Source organism: Ricinus communis, chromosome 2, assembly GCF_019578655.1.
Source record: "Ricinus communis isolate WT05 ecotype wild-type chromosome 2, ASM1957865v1, whole genome shotgun sequence".
In the NCBI taxonomy this organism is placed as follows: Eukaryota; Viridiplantae; Streptophyta; class Magnoliopsida; order Malpighiales; family Euphorbiaceae; genus Ricinus; species Ricinus communis.
Window position 1 is genome coordinate 4,940,990 of NC_063257.1, and position 26,398 is coordinate 4,967,387.

The 26,398-nt window shown below is 36.6% G+C and overlaps 2 protein-coding genes across 5 annotated transcripts; one reads left to right on the plus strand and one right to left on the minus strand.

The window, feature by feature from the left end:
- Nucleotides 1–231: 231 nt before the first annotated feature.
- Nucleotides 232–2,889, minus strand: LOC8280350 (neuroguidin-B). Of its 3 annotated transcripts, XM_048370806.1 has the most exons (10): nt 2,769–2,889; nt 2,501–2,590; nt 2,305–2,392; nt 2,000–2,179; nt 1,733–1,912; nt 1,472–1,642; nt 1,228–1,382; nt 1,014–1,134; nt 533–590; nt 232–377 (listed from the first exon to the last, which is right to left on the minus strand). In XM_048370806.1, exons 2-9 carry the CDS (start codon nt 2,542–2,544, stop codon nt 579–581), a joined length of 951 nt encoding a protein of 316 aa, XP_048226763.1. In that variant the 5' UTR covers nt 2,545–2,590; nt 2,769–2,889; the 3' UTR covers nt 232–377; nt 533–578. The 3 variants fall into 3 exon arrangements, with proteins under 3 accessions (XP_048226763.1, XP_015579778.1, XP_048226764.1); XM_015724292.3 differs by having other exon boundaries at nt 232–590; XM_048370807.1 differs by having other exon boundaries at nt 232–590; nt 2,305–2,415; nt 2,769–2,878.
- Nucleotides 2,890–3,031: 142 nt separating this feature from the next.
- On the plus strand, nt 3,032–25,760 carry LOC8280351 (protein SABRE). Of its 2 annotated transcripts, XM_048370804.1 has the most exons (23): nt 3,032–3,406; nt 3,523–3,668; nt 4,785–4,896; nt 5,763–6,035; nt 6,281–6,546; nt 7,958–8,168; nt 9,198–9,368; nt 9,474–9,551; nt 9,856–10,107; nt 10,930–13,041; nt 14,336–16,196; nt 16,400–16,500; nt 17,290–17,646; nt 17,821–17,939; nt 18,620–18,869; nt 20,220–20,444; nt 21,156–21,295; nt 21,521–21,593; nt 22,627–22,728; nt 23,005–23,433; nt 23,527–23,694; nt 24,407–24,782; nt 24,975–25,760. In XM_048370804.1, the coding sequence occupies exons 2-23, from the start codon at nt 3,598–3,600 to the stop codon at nt 25,124–25,126; spliced, it is 7,899 nt and encodes a 2,632-aa protein (XP_048226761.1). In that variant the 5' UTR covers nt 3,032–3,406; nt 3,523–3,597; the 3' UTR covers nt 25,127–25,760. The 2 variants fall into 2 exon arrangements, with proteins under 2 accessions (XP_048226761.1, XP_015579784.2); XM_015724298.3 differs by having other exon boundaries at nt 3,032–3,668.
- Nucleotides 25,761–26,398: the final 638 nt, after the last annotated feature.

A 26,398-nucleotide genomic window follows, 5' to 3' on the forward strand; every position in this document is an offset into this window, starting at 1 on the left:
TTTAAAAAAAGTTTACTATAATTTGAAGATGGACCAAAAAAGAGAAAAGCAAGAGGTTATTCCCTACCGAAAATGAGTTGGACTTGACATTCTCTGCAATCTGTTATAGCATATCTTCAATGTCTCTGGAGGATTGCAGATCTTGTTACGGTTTATTGCTTGACAAACTTCAAAGAGGCCAATTTGAACAACAAATATGCCACAACATACAATATCACAATTGGACAAAAATTACGAATATACTTGAATAGATTTTAAGAAAAATATTGTAATGAAACAAAAGTAATCTTGCAGCCAAAGATACAGCAGCACTAGATCACCATTTAAACCTCCTTTAGACCCTGGAATAGTTTATGTGAATGGAAGATTGCTGAAGCCTGAACAAGTATAAGACAAAAACACAGGTTTATACCCAATTGCAAAACTCAATGCAGTTAAGATGACTTCAACACACTTTGGCCAGCATATGCCTCCTATCAAAACTAATTTCTTTTTCTATTTGACAGTTTGAACATAAACACTGAAGTGAAACCTCTGATTCCATCCATTGTGTGCCTTTACTGATCTGCATTGTTGTTCTAGTGTCGTCTCTGCAGATTTCCAGAAAGGTCGAATCACTATTTCATATAAATCTGAACGCCTAATTCACTTTGTATGATGTATAAAAAGGGCAACAGCATATAAAAAAGGGCAACAAACTTTTCAAATTTATTGATGTATCTCTACTGGAGTGATCACATTCAAAGCATTACAATTCTGCACTTCTTGCACTAGATCCTTCAAGTCAAATTATGGAGATCCAACATAAGAGAAAATGATGGCCTCACTCATTCTATCCAAATGAAATCAGCAAGTCACAATCCTACTACGTATTTCAATTTTGAAAAGCTTTGAGCACCTAAAGTAGGATTTGGTATGATTCCTATTCATGCGACATGAAAATTCCTAGATCCAAGACAACTACCAAATAAGGGAAACAACCACATGTCATTTCTTAATATTTAAAATGATACCTTCTGTTTCTTTAGTTTTCTGCTGCTATTTTTATTGAAGCTGGTCACTTGATCACCAATATCATCCTCCAGGGGTAATGTTTTGATTTCATCATAGAAATCATCAGTCAGCGCCAGCAAGCTGGAACAGACGACAGATCAATGAATTTTATAGACCACAAGATGAAACAATTGACCTCCAACAAATACTTTGTTAGTTTTGGACCATGCATACCCATCTCTCGACTTCTTTAATTGTTTCTCCTTCTTCTTCTCCATCTTTGTAATTGGAGCACGTGTAAAGAGGTCCTCTTCTCGCCGTGCACGTTCTTCCCATTGCTGTTGATATCTAGTAAATTCCCTACTGTCGTCTCCAAGATTTTCTTGAACCTGTAGTTTAACCATCAATGGCACAATGAACCAAATCTGCAGATGATGTAAAGCCTAAATAAGACCGAAAAGGCAGTGCACAAACTTACCTCTTCAGGTCTCCCTTCCATGTCATCTATCATCTCTTTCATAAGACCCCCTTTAGCGTGCCGAAGAGTCTCTTTTTCTCTTCTCAAGGCATTTCTTTCCTGTCTTGACATCTTATCCTCCTCCATGATTGAGGGGGCAATTTTGGGTGGTCGATACACACCACTATCATCCTATAGAAAATAAAATGGACTTAGCCTCAACAACCACCTTGGACTTGTTACTGAAAAACTATTGATAGGCATAATCATTTCGAGACTCACCCCAGGCATCCTATCTTTGCTGACCAGCATATCTGGGTTTGGACGATAATTCAACAAATCCTCTGATTTCTCAGGTGCCTCTGATTCCTTTTCCTTCAGACTTGGTTGCTCCATAGCACGTCCACTATCCCTTATGAGCTTTTGAATTTGGTACTCCATCTTTTTGTCAATTGGCCGTATCTGTCAATGAACATATAGTCAAACAATGTACCTATCAGTCACTAATCAGGTTGACAGATATGCATAGAGATTATAGAGTTCCCAGACCTTCTCCAAAAACAACCGTATCTCCACAAGGCTTCGAACTACAGGATGTTTCTCAATTGACAAGCCTTTTGCCTTTCGAAGCAAATAATATACAAGAGATTGGCAATAGTTGAGGAGCAACAAATGTTTAGCCTCAAGATAGCTTATCCCATCTGCTGTTAGAAAATTATTTGCTTTTACCTATCATAGAACAAAAAAGAAGCAAATTTGATCAGAAGGCTCCTTAGATGATGAAAGAACTTATCAAACAAAAATTTACTCGCATCCAAGAAATAGTTGAATACAAAGAAGCAACCCTTATTTACCTTAGCTGTTAAAGCATCAACTTTACTTCTCACTGTATCTAACCCATCTTTCATTTCTTTTAGAAGTGCAGCTAATTGAGGAGCTTCCCTAATCAAAACATGACAATATAACTAGTTCAACCATAAGAAACCTAACAGCAAAGACAAGAGACAACTGACCACCAAAGAAAAGAAGAAGACGCATAAACAAACTTACTTCTTTATGCATTGATCAAGATCAGGACTTCTAGTCTCCTTCATCCTTTTTTCGTAGTTACAATCACCAAAACCAACACCAACACCAACACTGCAATTAAATAGGCAAAACCCTAATGAAAACAGCAAGAAAATCAATGAAGCAACTACCCGAACCAATACAAAATAAAGGTATACAGATTGCAAAATAGATAAATTTTTTAATTCATTCCAAAAAGAAAATTCCTTTTGAATTCATTGCAAAAGAGATCATTGCTTGTGATACTCGCCTTGAAGAAAATAATAATAATAATAATAATAAATAAGAGCTTGAATTTGGGGTTTTATGAAAGAAAAAGGAGCTAGGGTTTTAGAGCTTAGTCGTTAATTATTTAACGAGAAGCGGGTATGGATAACCCGGTCCAACCGCCAGGTACCATTGTTTATGTCACGTGGACCAACAAAATTTAACCGTCATAGACATTTGCTTTGCTGCCGTGGCATTATCTTTACCGAACGGTCGAGGGCGTTGACAATATCTTCCGATCCCAAGTGGCAGGAGGACACGTTCGCCATTTAAATCCATTACAAGGACATCTCAAAGCACGTTTCTCGACAAGCCTAGGGTCCTTACGCTACACCCTCAACACACCAGATTGACACCGCCTGGCCATAGGAAAAAAAAAAAAAAAAGAAGAAAAAAGGAAACAGTCTCTCCCTTCTCTCTTTCTCTCTCCCTCTGTGTGTGTATATGTGATCAGCGAGCAACTCACGGATCGGATCTGCGTTTGTTGTTATTTATATACATGCATAAATAAATGACAGAGAAACGCGATCGCTATGCCTCGAAGAAGACTCGGTCCTAATTATTCAAAAGTGAAAAAGAAAAAAGAAACAAAATAAAAGGCCACAGCATTTTATTTTTAAGGAAAATTATCCTCTTGGTTCAATTACTTATTCCTTAGGGTTTGCTTCGTCTCTCAATTTTGAAGATAAATGCATGTTTGAAAGCTATCCAAATGAAGCTATTATTATTATGTGCAGAGAATGCGCTTTATTTGAGTCTCTTTTCCACGTCTTGATCGTGTTTTGCTAGTTAATAAGTGGCGCTTTGGCAGAATGGCAGCCTCACCTGTGAAATTCCTATTTGGATTTTTGATGATTTCCATCACATTGTGGATGGTCTTCATGTAAGTTACTCTCGATTTTCGCTGCTTCTTTTTTTTCCTTACTGTGCATTTGAAATAATTAAAATTTGATTTGATCGCTAGTGGCAACTGAATTTTGCCTGGTACTTTAGTTAACGATGATAATTGTAGCTATGATGACCAAAATGAAGCTTGCATTTTGAATGAGTTGTAATGTAGAGGGGCAGAAGTGAAAATCTTGGTCACCAGGATCGGAGTTTTGCCATATTTAAAGTTGAAATATGCAAAAAATAAATTTAAATAAAATAAATAGTCTTATCAGGAAATATGTTAGGTGAAGCGACTTTCCATGTCCTGTTGTAGAAATAAAGACTTGTAATAGTTGTTATTTCATAGGTTGTTCTTGTAACAATGCTAGTTTAGTTACACACACACACACACACGCAAGCAGACCATATTGCACGTTTCTAATTCTTTTCCCATGCACTTTTATGATTTCTGTTGTAAATTAATGCTTTAGATTTTAAGTGGCCATTTTGAGACCTAAACAAGAGAACTATTGAAAATCATAGACCATATGAAAGCTTTGACCTCAAACAAAACTTTTAGGCTTGTTTAGATGATGAAAGCATTTTTTTGTTTATTTATCTTTTGGGTTTACATTTCCTATTTTCTTTTCTGTTTTCAGTTTTGATTTCCATTGGATTTCAAGAAGACATGTTCTCTGAGTCCATATTCTCTACTTCTTATTAGCCTCTAAAGTTCGATATGGGATTTAAGTAAAAGGGAATTGGCGCCATATGATGCGCCCTTATGTGGTGCCAGAAAAACAAGATTAAGGCTATATTTAAGTTTTGAGTGGATGAATTTTGAAGTTTTTATGACTTAAAAAAGTAGATCCATTTGCTTTCTTGATGTGTGATTAATTGGTTAGATATTTAGTTCTCCCTTTTTTCCATGTTCTAAATTGGAAAGACCTGAAAAGGCATATTGTTTTGGCTTTTATGACAGTTTGTTGTTTACTTTGGTGGCATAGGCCTTCAAGTTATGGCCTTATACTATTGTGATTGAGATCAATACATCTTAAAGTTTCTTATAATCCGAATAGTTTGCATCGGTTTTGATTGCTAAAGTTTGATTCTGCTCCTTTTATTCCAGATTTGCTTCTAGATTGCTGGCTTGGATTTTAAGTCGGATTGTTGGAGCATCTGTTGGATTTCGAGTTGGTGGATGGAAATGTTTACGAGATGTCATAGTGAAGTTCAAAAAGGTTTAGCTTTTACTTCTTTGCTGGGTCACATTTCATTTTCATAACTAACAAGGAGGCTTGTCTTCTTCTACATTGTAGTAAAATAAAAGTCTTTGTCAATAATTAAAGATTTTGGGTCATAATTCACTAAATATGTTTGTTAATGAATCAATGCTTTTTATTTACTGAGAAATTCTTCTTGATGTAATCTGAGAACCTTCACCATTCACTGTGTTTTATTGAGGAGATAAATGAACTTGCTTTACTCGGAATATATAGCCTTTATGAATTTGATGTGGAGCATCTTCTGCATAATCCATCTCCTTTTACTCAATGATACTCCCATCTGGCATGCTGCATGGTAAGTTCTTAATTAGTTGGCAGTATCTATGCATATGATCCGGTCCTTCTTTTGTTTTGAAGCAAATTCAAATGGTCAGACTTGGATTTAAGGACTTCAGTAGTTTTGTTTAGGCTGGTTTGTTTTTTTCTACTTAGCTAGATTAGGACCATTGTAATCATATGGCATAGAGAATCATGTTTCAGAGCTACCCATTTGCCAATCCAATTTTCTTATTCTTATTGATGGACCAGGAAAAAGGAAGTGCTTGTGCCTTCTTCAAATAGTAAAGATCACTGTCATTGATGAAATTTTTCTTCAGAAGGCAATTTGATTTCTGCATTTACAGATCTTAATAAATAATTCTTCTTCTTTTGCTTTGACTCTGTTCCTCTTTACTCATGCACTGTGTGCCATTTCTTTTGTTCATCATCATAATACTAAATTTAGTGCCTCTGCCCTTTTTCTTTGGGGTGAGATAACAGAGTATCCCCTTCCTTGGGATGATGTAATTTTAGTTCACTTGGTTGTCTTTAACAATTTACAGGGTCCTCTTGAATCCATATCAGTTGGTGAAATTAGACTCAGCTTACGCCAGTCTTTGGTCAAGCTTGGTGTTGGTTTCATTTCCAGGGATCCTAAGCTGCAAGTGTTAATATGCGACTTGGAAATTGTAATGAGGACTTCTAGCAAAGGCACACAAAAAAAGAAAACTCGAAGAGTCCGGTCCCGCTCTTCAGGTTCAGGCCGGGGAAAGTGGATGGTGTTAGCTAACATAGCAAGATTTCTGTCAGTTTCCGTTACGGATTTGGCTGTGAAGGTGAGGTGATGTGTGACTATGTTATTGCTTTAAACTTGATGGAGGCTCTATTATGAGTTTTGGATGAACCTTCTTTTGACTCAAAGTATTTAACCCTCTGAATCAAGTTACTTACAACACATTGCTTTTGGTTTCTCTCATTTTCTTTTTGGTTCTTATTTCCATTTGCCTTTCTTTTTTCTCCTGCTGCTCATGCATATTAAAGATTTTCGTTAGTATTATAATTGTCTCTGGAATCATTGCAGACACCCAAAGCTATGATTGAAGTTAAGGAATTGAAGTTGGACATAACCAAAGATGGTGGATCCAAGCCAAATCTATTCGTTAAACTACACATATTACCTATTGTTATTCACACGGGTGAACCACGTGTTAGTTGTGACCAGTCATCCAACATTGACAGTGGAGGATGCATTACTGCAGGCGAGACATCATATGGTTCAGTAGAAGGGCCATCTGCTTCCTTTAGCTGCGAAGACTTTTCCCTTTCTTGTGAATTTGGTCATGATAGGTGATTTTCCTTTTTCTTCTTTTCTTTTACATTATCTTTTAGTAAAGATTGCGCCAAGTTTATTCGTAATTGAATTTAAAGGATTTATCAAAAAAGACAGAAAAGTATATCAACATTTTCAACAAAACCTTCTTGTAAAAGTAACAGCAGAGAAGGATTGATCAATAATCAGGTATAATTGCAACTTCCCAAGCCCGACCAATCACATTTGGGTCGGACTGGGCGGGTCCAGGCCCATGAACTGGTTGCGATTTTGTCCTAAAACTGATGTTAGTCCATTGGTATATTGCCTTACTAATTTTCATCATGCACCCATTTCAAGTTTTTACATCCTGGATAACGCTGATATTCCTGAGGCCTTCCATTCATCAAGAATCTTACCGATTGCAAAATGCCTGTAATCTTTTGTTTGTCAATTTTCTCAATTTCTCTCTTTTTTCCTGCAAGGGCCATCTAAGGAATGAATTCCGGATGTCCTGGATGGTTTTATGCAGCTAGTTTTAATTTATTGTTCATGTTCCTAGTTCTAATTTGGTTCTCTTCTCAGTAGGTTCCTATTGAATGAAAGGTAAAAGCATTTGTCTGGTCAGTTATGTTAAGTAGAATCAATACCTGTACATGTTTGTAGGCCATGTAATTAGGGTTTTATCTTCTGAGTTATAATACTCTGTGAGCATTTGTTTTTACATATTTGTGGTGCATTATTTCTGGAATTAGTTTTTGCTATAAATTGTGAGCTATGGCTTTCTGCATATAGTTAGGAGCAATATCTGCTGTTTTAAATTGACATAGGTTTTGACATGAGAAAGTCAGCAAAGACTCTTTTATGTCCTGTATTATTTTTCTATAACATGTGTACTTGATAGGAATGCACTCTTGAACTTCCAAAAAAACATTTTTTATGAAATTTGTATGAGAAAAGATATTGTTTTTGATTCACATGGTATTCTGCTACTGCTAAGAGTTTTCCTCGTAGGATATCTTTAGCCGATATACAACGGAATTGGAGAGCCCTTAGGTCTGAAGGGTTCTCTTTTTGCCATTCTTTCTTTTAAGAGCATCTATTATTCTCTTTTTTCATTATACTTTTTGTTGTTTCTCTTATAATTTCAGACATGTTAGAAGGGAATAAAATTTTTATTTGTGGTTTGTAATGGTTTTCAAGTGGCTGTTGTGTCATCTATATATTTTTGGCATGCGTTGGATATAAAGATTAGACTCTACAGTTGATTGCCTCTGTTGTTCTTCAGATAGTTTTGTGCTCCCCTTGCAGGATCCCTAATTCCCTGTCCTTTCCCTCTAACATTGAGTAAATTGATTTTACTATGTGCAGGCTTCTTACTCTGGCTTTTGTCATAATGTTTTGGCTTCATTAATTACAAGCTTTTATATTTGTTTCTTTTGGTTGTAGGGAAGTAGGTGTAATTATCCGGAATGTGGATGTTACCAGCGGGGAGGTTACTGTGAACCTGAATGAGAAGCTGCTTTCAAAAAAGAAGACTTCAGATACTTCTTCTCAGACAGATAAAGCTCTAGTTGGTTCTGCCATTGCTAAAGATCCACAGAGAAAACAATCACCACTTGTTGCAATTATAAAGTATAGTTCTATGTTTCCTGAAAAGGTTTGTGATTTTTTTTTCCTTGTCTTTTTTTAATTTTGATGGCTTTAATAAGCATGCCTTCATCTCCTTGTTTTCATTTTCTACTATTTCTCTCAATATAGTTTCCATTTTGTTCCCACTTTCAATGAAATTAGAGTTGTTTAATACAATTGGCTTGTAATTACATCTTGTAAACTATTACTAGAATCATTGTTTTTATCCTAAATATAAATTATTATCTGTAGTTGACTGGATATGAGAAACTTACAGTATGTAGATGGATATTTAATATAAAGAAATGATGATTTGGAATTACCTGGTTTCCAGTACATGCCACGGTTGGCATATCTTTTGTTTTATATTATTTTTGTTTCTTTTTTGCTTTCTTTATATGAAATTTGCAGTACTTCAAGTACTTTTTTATTTTATTTTTCTGTTTTTTAGCAAAAGGATTTGGTATGCACTCTTTACATGTGAATGAAATAGGTAGGAATTTTCAAGGTGCGGGGAAATGACAAAAGAATAAGACATTTGTCTTTTTTCTCACTCAGACAAGACGTCTTCCCTCTTCTCTTAATCCAACATAAAAAGGAATTGTGATGTGGGATGACTAGCAGGTTAGACTACTTATTACTGGTTATGGCTTAATTTGGAAGCTTGAAGAAAATAAATTCATGTGGATAAATCGGGTTAATGAGGACCATTAATAGGAAGCAAAATAACACAGAAAGGACAGGTCTTAGGGAGTGATTATGCAGGTTTAGCACTGAATAGCATCTGAGATTAGTTTTTCACGGAACTTACAGAAATTGTACTTGTGAAAATCTATTTTCACACTTCCATACCCTAGCCATCACACCTGAACTTCTGTAGGCTTGATACCTAGGGTGATGTGTCAATCCAAAAAGAGTAGCTGGAATTTCTCAATTTTGTTTTTTCCATTATTTTTTAGGCATTGCTATGTAAGGATCTATGCTTGTTGACTTAAAAATAACTATGGAGATCTGGTGATCTGACTGTCACTTGACAAACTTGTTTTTTGACCAATAGGTTTGTTTCAATTTACCAAAACTGAATGTGAGGTTTGTTCATCGAGAACATAATCTTGTTATTGAGAATAATATCATGGGCATCCAATTCAAGAGCCTCAAAACCCGATGTACTGAAGATGTGGGGGAGAGTACACGCCTAGATATTCAGATGGACTTCAGTGAGATACATGTACGAGTGTAATGATTGTTGTCAAATCTCTTCTAGTGTTGTAATTTTGACATTCCTTTCTCAACTTGGCATCTTCTTGACGATGAAATTTGCATTGTATTTCAGCTTCTCAGGGAGGTTAGCACTTCTATTATGGAGATACTGAAAGTTGTTGTCATCTCTTTCATTTACATTCCAATACAGGTAAATCTTCAGGTGCTTACTTTTGGTGTATTTTCTTGAAGAAATTTGTTTCCCTTTATGTTGAAAAAGGGATATCTTGTTTCTTATTTTAATTGCTTTTTCTTTAGGAACTCTTTATAGGATTGCCCTAAGTAATTTATGTTGTTTTGCTCCAATAACTAGATCTACTCTTTTTCATTTTTATTTCTCTGATTTTTGGTTAAGTTATTTAAATGTTTTCTGTGAATGGAGTTTTAAACATTAATAGGTTACTAACAGTTTGATTGATTTATCATACCTGGTTTTGAATGCTTTTACTTTTCAGCCGATATCACCAGTTAGAGCAGAGATAGATGTTAAGCTGGGAGGTACTCAATGCAACATTATAATGAGTAGATTAAAGCCATGGTTGCAACTCCACTACTCAAAGAAGAAAAAGATGGTACTTCGGGAGGAAATACCTACTGTTGTAAAGCCGCAATCAACTGATTCCAAAGCCATCATGTGGACATGTACAGTCTCTGCTCCAGAGATGACTATTGTGCTCTATACTATCAATGGGTTGCCTTTGTATCATGTAAGTGATATGCTTATTTTTATGTGTTATGTAGTGCTTGACTACAACGGTTGAGTTCTTCATCTTAGATATTTTCTTGTGTTAGGCTCTATTGCTGCAGGATTTTTGTCTAGAGTCTTTGGGTTATTGCTCTGTTGTGCTTTATTTGTTTCTTAAACCACATGAATCAAATGTAGAAAAAAGACACATAAAAAGATCATGATCATGAGATAAAAGAAATGAGTTCTGCATATTATATATTTCTAGTTTTGTAATGTCATAATTAGGCTGATTTGGTGATTATCTCAAATCCCAGTTGCATTCTGCACCTCGGTAGTAATATATATGTTAGCTTCTTTAAGCTTAGGACTGCCAGAGATTGCTGGTAAGTATTGGCAACTTCAAATGTCTCTTCCTTCCAACAGAAACTGCAGGTGAGATATGTGAAAATTCAGAAGACGGAGGCATAAGGGATCTCTATAACATTTGGAAGTTGTGTCTACCTTGCCATCCTTCCTATCATCATTTGCAAAATTCTACTCAGCAATAGCTCTACCTTCTAGTGCTTTTTTTTTTTTTTTATTTAATTTAAACCAGTGAATTTTCATGGCGAATCTGCAGGCTCCTGTATGAGGATTGAAGAACAGCCCATCGTTTTACTGTATCCCATAGTTTGACATATTCTTTTAATAACCTATCATAATTTGTTACTATTTCTTATTTTCTTTATGCAGGTGCTACAAGCTCATCTTTTACAGTTCTGATCTTCTTAGTTCCCATGTTTGACTTTATTATCTTTTCGTGTGGAAGTTCAGCAGATTAATTTCTGATTCTGTTGTGCAGTTCTGTTCACAATCTTCACATGTGTTCGCAAATAACATATCAAGCATGGGCACTGCTATACATTTGGAGCTTGGTGAACTAAACTTGCACATGGCAGATGAATATCAAGAATGCTTGAAAGAAAGCTCATTTGTTGTGGAATCAAATTCAGGTGCTTTAGTTCATATAGCAAGGGTTAGTTTAGACTGGGGCAAAAAGGATATTGAATCCTCTGAAGAGGATAGTGCTAGTTGTAAGTTGGCTCTCTTTGTTGATGTAACTGGTATGAGTGTTTATTTTAACTTCAAGCGCCTAGAATCACTTATAATAACTGCTATTTCCTTTCAAACTCTCCTGAAAAGTCTATCTGCTTCTGGTAAGAGAGCAACACAGAGCCGAAGTGGACGATCATCTAAACCATCTGGGAAAGGGATTCAAGTATTAAAATTCAATCTAGAACGGTGTTCAGTAAATTTTTCTGGTGACACAAGTTTGGAGAATGCAGTTGTTGCTGATCCCAAGCGCGTCAATTATGGATCACAGGGTGGTAGAGTCATAATTAGCATCTTAGATGATGGGAGACCGCGTACTGCAAATGTGATATCCACAGTTTCTGATGATTGCAAGACGTTGAAGTATTCACTTTCTCTTGACATTGTCAATTTCACTTTGTGTCTGAACAAGGAGAACCAATCTACAGAGCTGGAGCTTGAAAGAGCAAGGTCTATTTATCAGGAACATTTGGAGGAACATACACTTGATACAAAAGTAACATTGTTTGATATACAGAATGCAAAATTCGTACGGCGCTCTGGTGGTCTTAAAGGGATATCTATTTGCTCTCTGTTTAGTGCTACTGTTATTACAGTCAGGTGGGAGCCTGATATACATCTATCACTAATTGAACTTGTTCTGCAACTAAAGTTGCTGGTGCACAATCAAAAGCTCCAGGGACATGGTAATGAAAATACTGAAGATGCCTTTAGCATGGGGGACACTGAACAGAAGAAAGATGCCTCTTCGGAATCAGGACACCTGGATAAGCCTAAGAAAAAGGAAACTATTTTTGCCATTGATGTGGAAATGCTGAATATATCTGCTGGGGCTGGAGATGGGGTTGATGCTATGGTGCAGGTTCGGTCAATATTTTCTGAGAATGCCCGTATAGGAGTACTTCTTGAAGGACTCATGCTTGGTTTCAATGGGGCCAGAGTGTTCAAAAGCGGCAGAATGCAAATTTCCCGTATACCCAGTGCCTCTAGCAGTTTGGCTGATGCCAAACTCCCAGCACCCATCACATGGGATTGGGTGATTCAAGGGCTTGATGTTCATATCAGCATGCCATACAGGTTGGAGTTACGTGCCATTGATGATTCAGTTGAAGATATGTTGCGAGCTTTGAAGATTATTACTGCAGCTAAAACGCAGCTTATATATCCCATGAAGAAAGAAAGCTCAAAGCCTAAAAAACCTAGTTCATCGAAATTTGGATGTATAAAGTTTTGCATACGCAAGTTAACTGCTGATATTGAGGAAGAACCAATGCAGGGTTGGCTTGATGAGCACTATCGCCTGATGAAGAATGAGGCCTGTGAGCTGGCTGTCAGGTTGAAGTTTCTTGATGAATTCATTACCAAAGTTAACCATTGTCCTAAATCTGCTGAAACTAATAATTCCACCGTTGAAAGAAAGGTTCTGTATGATGGGGTTCAGGTTGATGTAGGAGATCCTTCTGCTATAGAGAAAATACAAGAAGAAATTTATAAACAATCATTTAGAACATACTACCAGGCATGCCAGAAGCTAGTACCTTCTGAAGGTTCAGGTGCCTGTAGGCAAGGGTTTCAGTCTGGTTTTAAGACTAGCACTGCAAGAACTTCTCTTATTTCAATTTCTGCTACAGATTTGGATTTGAGCTTGACAAAGATAGATGGGGGGGATGATGGGATGATAGAAGTTCTGAAAAAGCTTGATCCTGTATGTGGTGAAGAGAATATACCATTTTCCCGACTCTATGGGAGCAACATTTTATTACGTGCGGGCACTCTGGTTGTTCAGATAAGAGATTACACCTTTCCTCTTTTTGCTGCTACTGCTGGTAAATGTGAAGGCTGCGTGGTGCTAGCACAGCAGGTAAGTTTCAAAGCTGCGTCTCAGCCTCTTCTACTACCTCTGTATACCGTGTGATGTTGTCTCTTATTTTCTTTCCTTATCCAGAATATGATTATTTGCCTTCTCTGGTTGCTTATAAAATCAATACAACTGGAACAAATGTCAATCAACTAATTTGAGAGCATTATATCAATATCACTTGAGAGAAATTTGATATATTTCCTGTATTTATACTAGAGCTTGCCTAAATAAAGCACTCAAAAGTAGGGGTGGAATTGAATTCTAGATTGGATGATGGAGATGTCAAGGGACTCTACTAGGGGAGGTTTTAGAATGTGGAATGTGGTTTCCAAGTTCTTTTGCTCTTATAAGGAAAATAGGAGTGCTTCTCATGCATGAACATGGATAGATAGGATGGTAGATCGGCTTATAAGTTAGTCTCTTTCAGAGTCTAAGGTTTCATACCCTTTTGATATCCCAAGTGGATTATCAAATATTTTGTTAAAGAGGATATGATAGAGATTTCTTGAGCCCAAGCTACTCCTGGGTAGTTGGGATTTAATTTATAAGAAAAGAAGTCATGAACTATTTTTTCAAAAGCCTTTTTAAAATATATATGTCAGGCAGCTCCAAATCTTTATGCTAGTAATGTTGGAGCCAAAAGATTCTTTTTCGTAAGTTTGGATTTAATAGCAAAGAGTCAGGTAGACCGACTATCATTTCCGAAGTATCTGATTTGCAGCCATCTCATTTTTTATCCAGTTTCGTCATTTTTCTCTTGATGCGACCATGTTTCTGTACTCTTTATTCTTTGCTCTAGTGAAGCTAGCTAGTTTGAAATATATGATTTGGTGATCGAATTCCAGTGAACTCATCAGATGTATCCTTCATTCAAGGGTACACTGATATTCTAGTTGCCAATATGTACTGTGATTAATTCATCTTAGTATGTTGCTAGAAACTTATTATGGTAAATTATGTTTATTATTTTTTTGTGCTCTCATAAATGGGTAATACTGGAAATATTTGGACTTCACTTGGGAAAAGAAAGGTTGAAATCCTGAATGATGTTGTTGACAATGTGTCATGTTTCTGTATATCTGGAAATTTCGTACAACAGTGATGGCATTGTTTCTGCATTTGCCACCATCAGAAAAATGTTTGAATTCATCTTTTTTATTCCTATCTTTTTGTTTCTTTTAAAGTTTTATCTGTGCTATCATCTACTATAATTTCACTGCAGTCCATTATACTATGTTGCATCTGTGTGCCTCTCTTTCTGTCCCTAATTGTTGCTGTTCTGCTCTTGAACTAGGCAACACCCTTTCAGCCTCAAATTTACCAAGATGTCTTCATTGGGAGGTGGAGAAAGGTGTGCATGCTCCGTTCAGCTAGTGGCACAACTCCTCCAATGAAAACATACTTTGATTTGCCTATATTTTTTCAGAAAGGCGAAGTGTCTTTTGGTGTAGGTTATGAACCATCTTTTGCTGATTTGAGCTATGCTTTTACTGTTGCTCTTTGTAGGGCTAATCTAAGTGTGAGAAATCCTCGTCCACTAGTTCAACCACCAAAAAAGGAGCGCAATTTACCATGGTGGGATGATATGAGAAATTACATTCATGGAAATATCACTTTAGTCTTTTCTGAAACTAGGTGGCATATTCTTGCAACCACAGATCCTTATGAAAAGCTTGACAAGCTTCAAATTACATCTGGTTCAATGGAGATACAGCAGTCAGATGGCCGCATTTATTTGTCTGCAAAGGATTTTAAGATTTTATTGAGCAGTTTGGAGAGCTTGGCAAACAGCTGTGGCTTAAAACTCCCCACTAGTGGATATGCTTTCCTTGAAGCCCCAGTATTTACACTTGAAGTGACAATGGATTGGGATTGTGATTCTGGCACTCCGCTGAATCACTATCTATTTGCACTTCCTATTGAAGGGAAGCCTCGTGAAAAAGTTTTTGATCCATTCAGATCTACATCTCTGTCACTCCGGTGGAACTTTTCTCTAAGACCTTCTCTTCCCTCCTGTCAGAACCAATCCTTTTCTTCCTCCATGGATGATAGCACTGTTGTAGATGGAACTGTCTATAACCCACCTAACAAGCCTGAAAATGTTACAGTTGTACCTCCATCAGTGAATCTTGGTGCCCATGATTTGGCGTGGCTAATTAAGTTTTGGAATTTGAATTACCTTCCCCCCCACAAGTTACGTTATTTCTCCCGGTGGCCTCGTTTTGGAGTTCCGAGAATTCCCAGATCAGGCAATTTGTCACTGGACAGAGTAATGACAGAATTTTTTCTTCGCATAGATTCTACACCTGCTCGTATTAAACATATGCCATTAGATGATGACGATCCAGCAAAAGGATTAACTTTTAATATGTCAAAGCTGAAATATGAACTCTGTTTCAGTCGGGGAAAGCAAAAGTACACTTTTGAATGCAAGCGAGATACTCTTGATCTTGTTTACCAGGGTGTTGACCTTCACACACCTAAGGCTATAATAGATAAAGAAGATTCTACCAGTGTTGCAAAAGTAGTTCAAATGACAAGGAAAAGTTGTCATCCTCCCACTATGGATAGAATTCCCAGTGAAAAACGCAATAATATTGGTGGTTGCACTGAAAAGCACCGGGATGATGGATTTCTTTTGTCATGTGATTATTTCACAATAAGACGGCAGGCACCAAAGGCTGACCCTGAAAGTCTTTTGGCATGGCAAGAGACTGGGAGAAGAAATCTTGAGATGACATATGTCAGGTCTGAGTTTGAAAATGGGAGTGAGAGTGATGATCACACACGATCTGATCCAAGTGACGATGATGGGTACAATGTGGTAATTGCTGATAATTGTCAGAGAGTTTTTGTTTATGGTCTCAAGCTTTTATGGACTATTGAGAATAGGGATGCTGTTTGGTCCTGGGTTGGTGGAATATCCAAAGCATTTGAACCTCCCAAACCTTCTCCTTCTCGGCAGTATGCACAAAGGAAATTACTTGAGGATAACCAGTCACGTGTTGAAAATGAAGAGATTCCGGATGATACGTCTAAGCCCCCTTCTACCAGCCATGATGCCAATTCTCCTTATCAACATGCAGTGACTTCAGCATCTCTTTCATCTCCATCACATTCAGTTAAAATAGACAATTCATCATTTGCTGCACTTGGTATGCCTTGAGACTTCTTTTAATGCAACTGTTAGTATTTGATTTTCATACTCTTAGCCATTTGTTTATCTATTACAATGAAATTAGCATCATCAAAATATGCTTTTACATGCTTTTGGCGATTGGAATCTTAAATTCTTACAAATTTGTTCTGTTAACAAAGATTTATTCTAAGAAATGGATTTGCTTTGATTTATCTCCAGTGAAAAATGGAATCATAGATGATTCTCAACAGGAAGGGACTCGGCATTTCATGGTGAATGTTATAGAGCCACAATTCAATCTCCATTCAGAAGATGCCAATGTAAGCTCTGAACCTCATTTCAGGAATGTGTCACTTCATCAGAAGATGTTCACATCATGATGACTCTTTTTCTTATCCATGGTCACGCGTTGACCGTGCAATGTTGAATTTATGTTATTTTTGCTGGGTATTCCAGGTATGTTCAGAACCTTCTATGTCAGGGGTTTTCATGGATGGAACATGAAATTTAAAGATCAGTTACTGCTGTCATGGGAAAACAGTGTGATTGTTAGAACGCCATCATTTTGATATCATAATATTTTGTCATAGTAAATAATCAGGCATTTCTACTGATGTCAATATACAGCATTGCATTGGCCAATGCCAGTTCATTTTTGTTAGCTATACTTCTTTTGCAAATTTTAGTTTGTTGAATAACGTAATTGTATGATTACTTTGGCTAGCTAGTTGTGCTGCTACCATTTTTATGAATCTGGAAACTAACCAAGATTTGAATGATTTTTTGGCTTTTAAACTTACAAACATATTTTAGAATTTTCTATTTGTTGAAGAGCTGATCTAGATTAGACGATGTGTTTCTGTATGTTATTTTAACAAATGTGTGCATTGCACAGGTAAAACTAGTAAAATCTTTCTAGGTACTAGGTCTTTTTTGTTGGTAAAGATTGATTGGCGTTTGATGTTCCTTTTATTAACCAAGCATTTTTAACTTGAAATCACAAATGCCTTGCAGCATGTTTGTATTTTTAAATTCATCTTAGAGTTTATGTAATGAAACGTCTTAACTATGGGTGCTCATGGTCTGGGGGTAATTATTCTGATCTCCAGGGCAGGTTTCTGCTTGCAGCTGTCAGTGGTCGTGTTCTAGCCCGATCATTCAATTCTATCCTTCATGTTGGATATGAGATGATGGAACAAGCACTGGGCAATGGAAATGCACAACTTCCTGAAAGTGTACCTGAAATGACATGGAAGCGCATGGAGTTCTCTGTAATGTTGGAGCATGTGCAGGCTCATGTTGCACCAACTGATGTTGATCCTGGGGCTGGATTACAGTGGCTTCCAAAAATTCGAAGAAGCTCTCCAAAAGTAAAGCGTACTGGTGCTCTACTTGAAAGAGTCTTTATGCCTTGTGATATGTATTTCCGGTACACGAGACACAAAGGCGGGACTCCAGATCTGAAGGTTAAACAGCAATTTAATGTTTTTATTGAATGCTATTATGTACATTGCGTAACTTAGTAGTGTATCGTCCATTTGTTTCTGTATGCTTAGTCACTATTTTATTTATAAACTGATGTCATTGCACTCAGCAGTCTGTTGTTGATAATTCGGATGCCGGTTGGTTTATGCTGTCAGGTGAAGCCTCTAAAGGAGCTCACTTTCAATACTCAGAATATAACGGCTACAATGACATCTCGGCAGTTTCAGGTTATGCTGGATGTGTTGACCAACCTCCTCTTTGCAAGGCTTCCCAAGTGAGGATGTGAATCTTTGTTGTCTAATACATATATATATATCACTGCTCTTTTACATCTACTTGAAATCAAAATTTAGGTGTAGCTTGTTACACCAGTTTATTTTCAGAAGTAATGTTTTCAGCACATGATCTACCACCATGTGTTTTGTACATTAAAGTCCCCTTTCTACTTCTTCCCTTTTCCTTCTATAACGTGTTTGAGAACTGACAGCAGAAGGCCAATTGTACACACCTTTTGTTTCAAATACAATGAAGTAAATTAGGGAGAGCACTGAAGATAACTACAAGAAAGAGGATGGGTAGTATCCTCTACATAAGAAAAGGATTAATTTGATAGAGTTTTTGATTTGTAGTGTAGATTAAGGATTAATAAATTTGGCATATAGTTGGTCTTGTTGGTTAAATAAACTTTGTTAAATGCTGAGGTATATTATGTTTCAGATTGCCTTTAGCAGCATACACACTGGCCTTCAGTCAATAGGTATAATAATAGACTTTTGGTTAATGCCCATATTTTTACCAAGATATCTTTTTTGTAAATGAGTTATGTCCATTGACCTTATGCAATTACTGGTATTTTTGGTTGATAAGGTACTCTTAAAGGGTTCCAAATTTATTTTATATCATCCAATATTTTTGGTCATTTTCAAGCTGATTTGAGCAAATTATGTAAATCAGACCTAGAAAGAGCAGTCTGTCATATCCAGCTGAAGATGATGAAGATGTTGAAGAGGAGGCAGATGAGATGGTGCCTGATGGTGTAGAAGAGGTAGAACTTGCTAAAATCAACCTTGAAGAAAAGGAACGGGAGCAGAAGTTACTTCTTGATGACATCAGGAGATTGTCTCTTCATGGCGATACCTCTGCAGACATACATCCCAGAAAGCAAGGCGAATTGTGGATGGTCACAGGTGTAAGATCCACTCTGGTGAGAATCAGAATTTGCGAAACAATTTTATATTGGAAGTTCTTTAACTATTATCACACTGATTTTGGTTGATTGCTTGTAGTTTAATCACGTACTCTTTCCAGGTTTATAGATTGTTTTAATCACGTCTTTTCCAGGTTTATAGATTGTTTTAATGTTCTCTAATTGTTGCAATGCAGAGAGATGTATAGCTGGCATGCTTTCTGTGTTCAGAGTCCTGAAAGTTTGTGGTTGTAGTTCATGAGTTCCCTCCCCTTCTGGCACTGTCCCTCAAAATGTTAAACATATGCACATGGAGCTTGTACATTCTTCTTAGAAGTGACAAGTCATAAACAAGTTCAATAACTAATCCTTCCCAGTTACTCTTATTAGAATTGCAAATTGAAGAAAAGGATTAGGAAACAGGAAGCAGTTAGTTTATTATTAAGATTCCTAACTAATAATAACTATCCTAGGTGTGAATGTAGATAAAATGGGAAAATGTCAATATATGTAGTTGCTAAGCACAAGTTGAATACCCCTCTTTCAATTTTTTATTTTGAACAGAAACCCTATCAACTGCCAGGTAGAATAGCAAACCTCCTTATATTATGTAAGTTTGGCTCTGGTGTATTCACTTTGATGATACACTTGGCTAATGTCACCAGCTAGCTCTTACAGGTAGTCTGGAAATGACAGAAAACATGAGGAAAGAAAGGTGGGGAGTGAAAGGGTAAGGGGAAAAGAGTTTCCCCTGTTCGGAAATCCAAGGGAATGAACAAAAACCAGTGACCTAATCACTTAGGACTCATAAAATTGTTTCTCACCAATTTGGGGAGAAATGAGAGGAAAGCTGCCGACGGCCATAATTAGTTTCTACAAAAATCTGTGATTTACCAAATGTTGCCTTTTTCCAGTGTAACCTGTTCAGCGATATATTCTCCATTTCAATATTTCTTCACTATCCTTCCCCCTTCCCTTTCACCTCTTTCCAAACAAGCAGGGGGAAAGGAAATTTCTTTTCCCCATTTACTTAGTGTAACCTGTTCAGCAATATAATTGTCATTTCAATATTTCTTCACTATCCTTCCCCCTTCCCTTTCACCTCTTCCCAAACAAGCAGGGGGAAAGGAATTCTCTTTTCCGCATTTACCGTTCCCCCCAACAATACACTTTTCCCTAACCAATTGTTAAGTTTTGCTGAATCACTAAAATCTGATAACTGGGATATAAAAGCAGGTGTCATGCTTTGCGTTTCTCATAACTGTGGTTCTCTTGTTTGTTTTCCCATCTATCTTCTTTCGACTAGTTTTTCCAGCTATCATTTTTTTTTCTTATATTTGTTATTTGAATAATAACTCTACCATCCAGGTTCAAGGACTGAAGAGAGAGCTTGTAAATGTAAAAAAGTCTAGGAAGGCAGCATCTGCATCATTAAGGATGGCTCTGCAGAAAGCCGCCCAGTTACGACTGATGGAGAAGGAAAAGAATAAAAGCCCATCTTATGCCATGCGCATATCTTTGCAAATTTATAAAGTTGTTTGGAGCATGCTTGTAGATGGCAAATCTTTTGCAGAGGCTGAGATAAATGACATGGTGAGTATCCTAATATGATATAAAATGTTTTCTTCACAATTTCCTGTTTTCTTCTAAATCAGAGGAAATGCCAGAGAATTGTTGCTCTTAATATTTTCTTGTATATAGCTGTAGCTTATGATTTAAGTTCTGATGTAAAATGAAGTATGGTTATCTTGTCTGATAGGATGTAATAAAATGGAATAGAATGTAATTTACTTTTCTATTTCTATGAGTTATAAGATATGAAAGAAAATGATACGACGGAAGACAACTCTTATTTCCACATTTAGTATAGTAAGCTGGAGTGGGGGTGGGGATGGTTGTGATGGCAGCAATAATGTTGAGGTGGTGGAGGCACTATAGGGACAGCAGCAGAAAAAATAAGTAATATAGCAATATGATTGTGATTACATGGAACTTTTTGGCCTTGTGCATTACATCACTTGAGCAATGGTGATTCAATAATGTAATGGGTATGACTGAACAAAATTGTAAGCCATGTAAATGTATTCTTAATTACATTTTAGTTTTGATAAGCTCCTACAAAGCATAGCATCAGTTTCTCCTAAGAATATATATTTAAAAATATAAAAATAATAATTAAAAAGAATCAGCTTAAATTAGGGATATGTCTAAATATGCTAGTGCCATAACATGGTTCAACTACTTTTTCGGTCTTCAAAGAGATGAATGTTAAGGTCTTATTTGTATGTATTCTTTCATTCTCAGAGCTTTGATTTTGACCGTGATTACAAGGATGTCGGTGTTGCTCTCTTTACCACAAAATACTTTGTTGTGAGGAACTGCCTACCTAATGCCAAGTCTGATATGGTTCTGTCAGCATGGAATCCTCCACCAGATTGGGGAAAGTGAGTATCTTCTATCTGTTTAAAGTACAATGAACTCTACTTCTCGAGGATGGATATGAGATATTGCAGTGGCATTGCAGTTCTAGTTGCCGTCTAGTAGCTTGTTCAAAAGGAGCAGGGGGCTGCTGTTCGGATACTCTTAATTTGCTCTCTGACATATCAATTACCTTTAAGTTTTTTGTACTTTGACCTTAAAGAAGGGTTGCACTCTTTTTATGGATGCAGAAAAGTCATGCTCCGTGTAGATGCAAAGCAAGGAGTTCCGAGGGACGGAAATTCTCGTATTGAACTTTTCCAGGTAACTTAGTTTCGTTTTCCCTCTATTTCTGTTTTTATTATTTTTTGACTTCTTGCAATGAGCATCGATGAAAACAAGACGGGGGGGATAAACTATGTGCATGCATTTTCCAATCTGTTAACTGTCATAGGGGACACTGATAAAACAGGAAGAAAAAGGGGACACTGAGAATGGAAGTACAAAGTCTGTTTCCCATCTTGATAATCTGTCATTTCATTACATATCCATCATGCACTTGTTTCGGAATAAGGCTTTTTTGGGTGATTCCAAGGACAATGAGAGAGTTGCTCATTTACCGTCATTTTAGAGCTATTTCAGTAGAAGAAGACATTTGGAACTCCCCTCTCACCTGTTTCCTTTGGAGGTGAAAGGAGAATTATAACACTTCGTAAGGGTAGAATTATTTCTATGTGGGAATTTCCTGTGTTTTTTTATCTCTCTGGATAGGCAAAACCTGGGACAAAAATTTTACTTTTCTGTGTTCATTGTGCAAAATACATTAATAAGTAATATTTTTGGCTTATTTATACCTTCACTGTATAAACCTAAGGGAGTTAGTGCCCTTCTTCATCACTTAGTTCACTAACATCTAATTGATTAGTCGACATATGTTTAGGTCTCTTTTTCTCTGATGGGCAGTGCAGTTATGTCCATAATAAGCAGAAAATCTATCCAAGGGCTCATTCATGATATAAGAGGGTACTTAGTTTCAAGTTGAATGTGACACATCTCACATGGGAATCGGAGGAGTGTTATCTCAAGAGAAGAAACCCATTGCTTTGCAATGTGGAAATGGAAGAGAATATAGAAGGGCTGAAAGAATGGATGACTGTTAGTGTAAGATATGATACAATGGGAAGAGTCAAAAAGATCTTGTTTGCACTATGGATTCTTACAATTCTCATGTCATTGCATAATGCATTTCGTCCCTGGATATGATTAGGAGTAAATGCAACCTACTGTGGGGTTTCTTATTCAAATCAAGTATGCCTGTCTCATGATTGCTCAAGATAACCTCTTCCTTTTACTGCAGGTAGAGATTTATCCCCTAAAGATTCATTTGACAGAGACAATGTACAGGATGATGTGGGAATATTTCTTCCCAGAAGAAGAGCAGGATTCACAAAGGCGTCAGGTTAGCTACTGTATATAATCTAACCTCAATTGAGCAGAATATTATAATGTAATAACCTAGTATATATTTATAATTGTAATATAGTTATAGATGATTATAATAATTTACGATAAATAGAACTAAACTTTTTAAATTGTAGGCAGACACCTTTCTTGTATCCTACTCTGGATTAGTGATCAAACCATTCAATGCAAATAGGCCAAAGTATTCTTAGAAAAAAAGAAAAAGGTAGTTTTATCAAGACAATTACTCTAGTGTTTTACTTTGTGAGATCAGGAAGTTTGGAAAGTTTCTACAACTGCTGGAGCAAGACGTGTAAAGAAGGGTCCATCGATCCATGAGGCTTCTTCATCATATGGCCACTCAACAAAAGAGTCTGATGTCACATCCAAACTAATTGCTGGTTCAGGCCCAGAGTTAAGAAGAACATCTTCTTTTGACAGAACATGGGAAGAGTCTCTTGCAGAATCTGTTGCGACTGAACTTGTCTTGCAGGCTCATTCATCCAGTCTTTCTTCTTCAAAAGGTGACCCATTTGGTTCAAATGAACAGTTAGATGAGTCCACTAAAATTAAACCAAAAGAGTCCAAGCCTGTAAAGTCCGGTCGGTCATCTCATGAAGACAAAAAAATTGGAAAGTTAACTGAAGAGAAGAGATCTCGACCTCGAAAGGTTATGGAGTTTAACAATATTAAGATCAGTCAGGTGGGAATTGTTTTCTGTGAACTGATAATCTATTCTTTTGAAATGAAATCATTTTCTTAATGTAGCTAAGATTTTATGTTTTATCTGATGCAGGTAGAGCTACAGATTACTTATGAAAGCTCGAGATTTAATCTGCATGAGCTTAAGTTGCTGATGGATACATTTCACCGTGTTGAGTTCACTGGGACTTGGAGGAGGCTTTTCTCACGAGTGAAGAAGCATGTTGTTTGGGGAACCTTGAAGTCTGTGACAGGAATGCAGGTAAGAATCTTTCTTGAGATGCCATCTCACTTATAATTGCATTCATCTTTATAATTGAATTTGATTAAATTCTAGGGAAAAAATATAAAAAAGGTAGCCTGTAGTTTTATATTTTGACAACTTTATGTCTTTTTATTTTAGACAAAAAAAAATATGTAGTTATAAATTGTGACAATTTATTATTTTATCAATAAAAAGTTCCAATCCGCAAGGATTTAGCCGGATTTACTCCGATCCACCATCATTATCACAAGATTAATGTAACTGAAGACAGTGTTAGTTATGATCATACTTCATCAACCTCGCTTCAAATTTATATATCTACATATATGTAAGTAGCCTATGAATCTGCTATTCATCAAGACCTGTGATATTTTTTCCACTTTTTTCATTTTTGCTATTAGTACTTGTTGACTCAAGTCTAAAGTCCAATATACTGCAGCTTTAGTGGATGACTTTCTAATTTCTACTGTTGGAACATAGAGCCCATTCTTTTCAATGCCCTCCACTCCCTTGTAATGTTGTTTTGGTATAATGGGTTGTTTACTTCCCTTGAAGAGGTGATAAAACAATAGAAAAGTATATCAATTACTTTTAAAGCAGTGAGCACATCAAAATTGTTTCTTGGAATTCTGCATCAAACTGTGGAGCAATCATAACCTTACCTCTTCCCAAGATGACAACTACCTTAATATGCTCTATCAATGTGCAGGGCAAAAAATTCAAAGACAAAGCACATAGTCAACGTGAATCTAATGATTCTGGTGTCCCTGATATCGATCTGAATTTCAGTGATAATGATGGTCAGGCTGGGAAATCTGATCAATATCCAAACTGGCTTAAGCGCCCAAGTGATGGAGCAGGTGATGGATTTGTAACTTCCATAAGGGGACTATTCAATACGCAACGCCGGAAGGCCAAGGCGTTTGTACTGCGGACTATGAGGGGTGAAGCAGAGAATGATTTTCATGGTGAGTGGAGTGAAAGTGATGCAGAGTTCTCTCCCTTTGCTAGGCAGCTCACGATAACAAAAGCAAAAAGACTAATCAAGCGGCACACAAAGAAATTACGCTCAAGAGGACAGAAAGGTTTGTCAGATTTTCCTTTATGTACTCTTGATGACGTACTTCTTTACATAGTTTGATTTTTGTGGTACCATTATTCAAAACTCTTATGGTGTATATCATGATATATTGCACATCAATCATATGGGCAATTTAGTTCCTCTAGTTCCTTATTTGAATTTGAAATGATATGAAACTCACTTGTTCTGTGTTCAGGTGCATCCTCACAGCAAAAGGAATCGCTTCCATCATCCCCAAGGGAAACTACTCCATTTGAACAGTATGAAAGTGATTCTTCTAGTGAATCTTCTCCATATGAGGATTTTCATGAGCAACTTGAATTGCAATCACTTAAAGGAGACTTTTGAAGGACTTCTGGGGAGCATGCTGACATGTTCTATAATGGTTCCCTGGTCGATCAGGAAATGTAATGCAATTTGCTTCTCAACCACCTCCTTTGCCAGAAACTTGGACGCTTCAAAAATTGCCAAGTTAATCAGGTTAAAGGACAGCCTGAAATAGATGCAAACCATGCATCACATTTGTAGGGTGGTAGGCTATGAATAATTGGATCAAGGCATGTGTATGCTTTCGAGAGTTAACCGTGATGAATCTACATTGTCCACTTCATAGGCCCCTTGCTCATAAGGCCTTCTGGAAGACTAGCTTCCGCCACGGTCATGTATAGTTTTGTAGCCCTATTCCGATTCTTAAGTAGATATATGATATACGAGCTACGGAAGTCCGGCACATTTGTATAAAAGAGAGAGAAGGAATTGTAAATATTTGAACATAATGGGAAATAAAGGAATACATGAATTCATCTTTAGATTCCTGAAAGATGATGTTTTGGAATGCTTCAGGAAGATTGGTGTAGTTGTGCTGTGACAATCACCTATTTGTATCTATGGGAAGGGGCTACAGATCATACTTTAAACGAGATGGCTCCGCATGTAGTTCCCGCCACGTTTAATTAATAAGAGCAAAGTTTTTCATGATTTATAAGCAAGCTCCTAACGCCAGGATTTGATAGGAACGATATTCAAGTTTTTTTTATTCTTTTACCAGTCAGATGCAGTTTGTTTTTGTTTTCAATACTATATGCTGTGCAGTATGTGTATACCCGACAAATATTCTTTATTGTACAACTTTAATCAGTCTCATTTCTATGAAATACCACCAATAGCAAAAGAAAATTTCTTTCTTTATATTTTTTTATGATCATTTCCATTGATACAAGGAAAAAAGAAAAGGTCTGGTACAAGTTTGACAAAATATATAAAAGTTTTCGATTTTTACTCGAAAAGTGCAATTAATTATGTATTACTTACTTTGTCTCACTTAAATATTTTCATTGTTGGCTATCTAAATATGGACAGCTTAGGCAAGGCAAGCAGATCTATAGCGATTTAAGGGGGTTAAATGCCTTGCTGGTACCAAACCTTGGTCACTTATATCCAATTGGTATTAAATTTTTAATTTATTTTTTTTTGTACCACTCCTATTATTTTTGTTTCTTCCGCCAGTACCAATGAGGAATTCGGCACTTATTTACTGATGTGGCTGCCGGATTTATAAAATACCACAGACCTATTGCCATATATGTTGCTGACTCCTTCATTTTATCCTAGTCAGCAATT

Excerpts from the sequence above, each read along its gene's own strand:
- LOC8280350 (XM_048370806.1), bottom strand. The coding sequence starts at position 2,544 with ATGAAGGAGACTAGAAGTCCTGATCTTGATCAATGCATAAAGAA. Across the intron at positions 2,393-2,500 it reads CTTGATCAATGCATAAAGAA|GGAAGCTCCTCAATTAGCTG; the intron begins GTAAGTTTGTTT and ends TGTTTTGATTAG. Across the intron at positions 1,913-1,999 it reads TACGGTTGTTTTTGGAGAAG|ATACGGCCAATTGACAAAAA; the intron begins GTCTGGGAACTC and ends GTTCATTGACAG.
- LOC8280351 (XM_015724298.3), top strand. The coding sequence starts at position 3,598 with ATGGCAGCCTCACCTGTGAAATTCCTATTTGGATTTTTGATGATTTCC. Across the intron at positions 9,369-9,473 it reads TGGACTTCAGTGAGATACAT|CTTCTCAGGGAGGTTAGCAC; the intron begins GTACGAGTGTAA and ends ATTGTATTTCAG. Across the intron at positions 23,434-23,526 it reads ACAATATTAAGATCAGTCAG|GTAGAGCTACAGATTACTTA; the intron begins GTGGGAATTGTT and ends TATCTGATGCAG.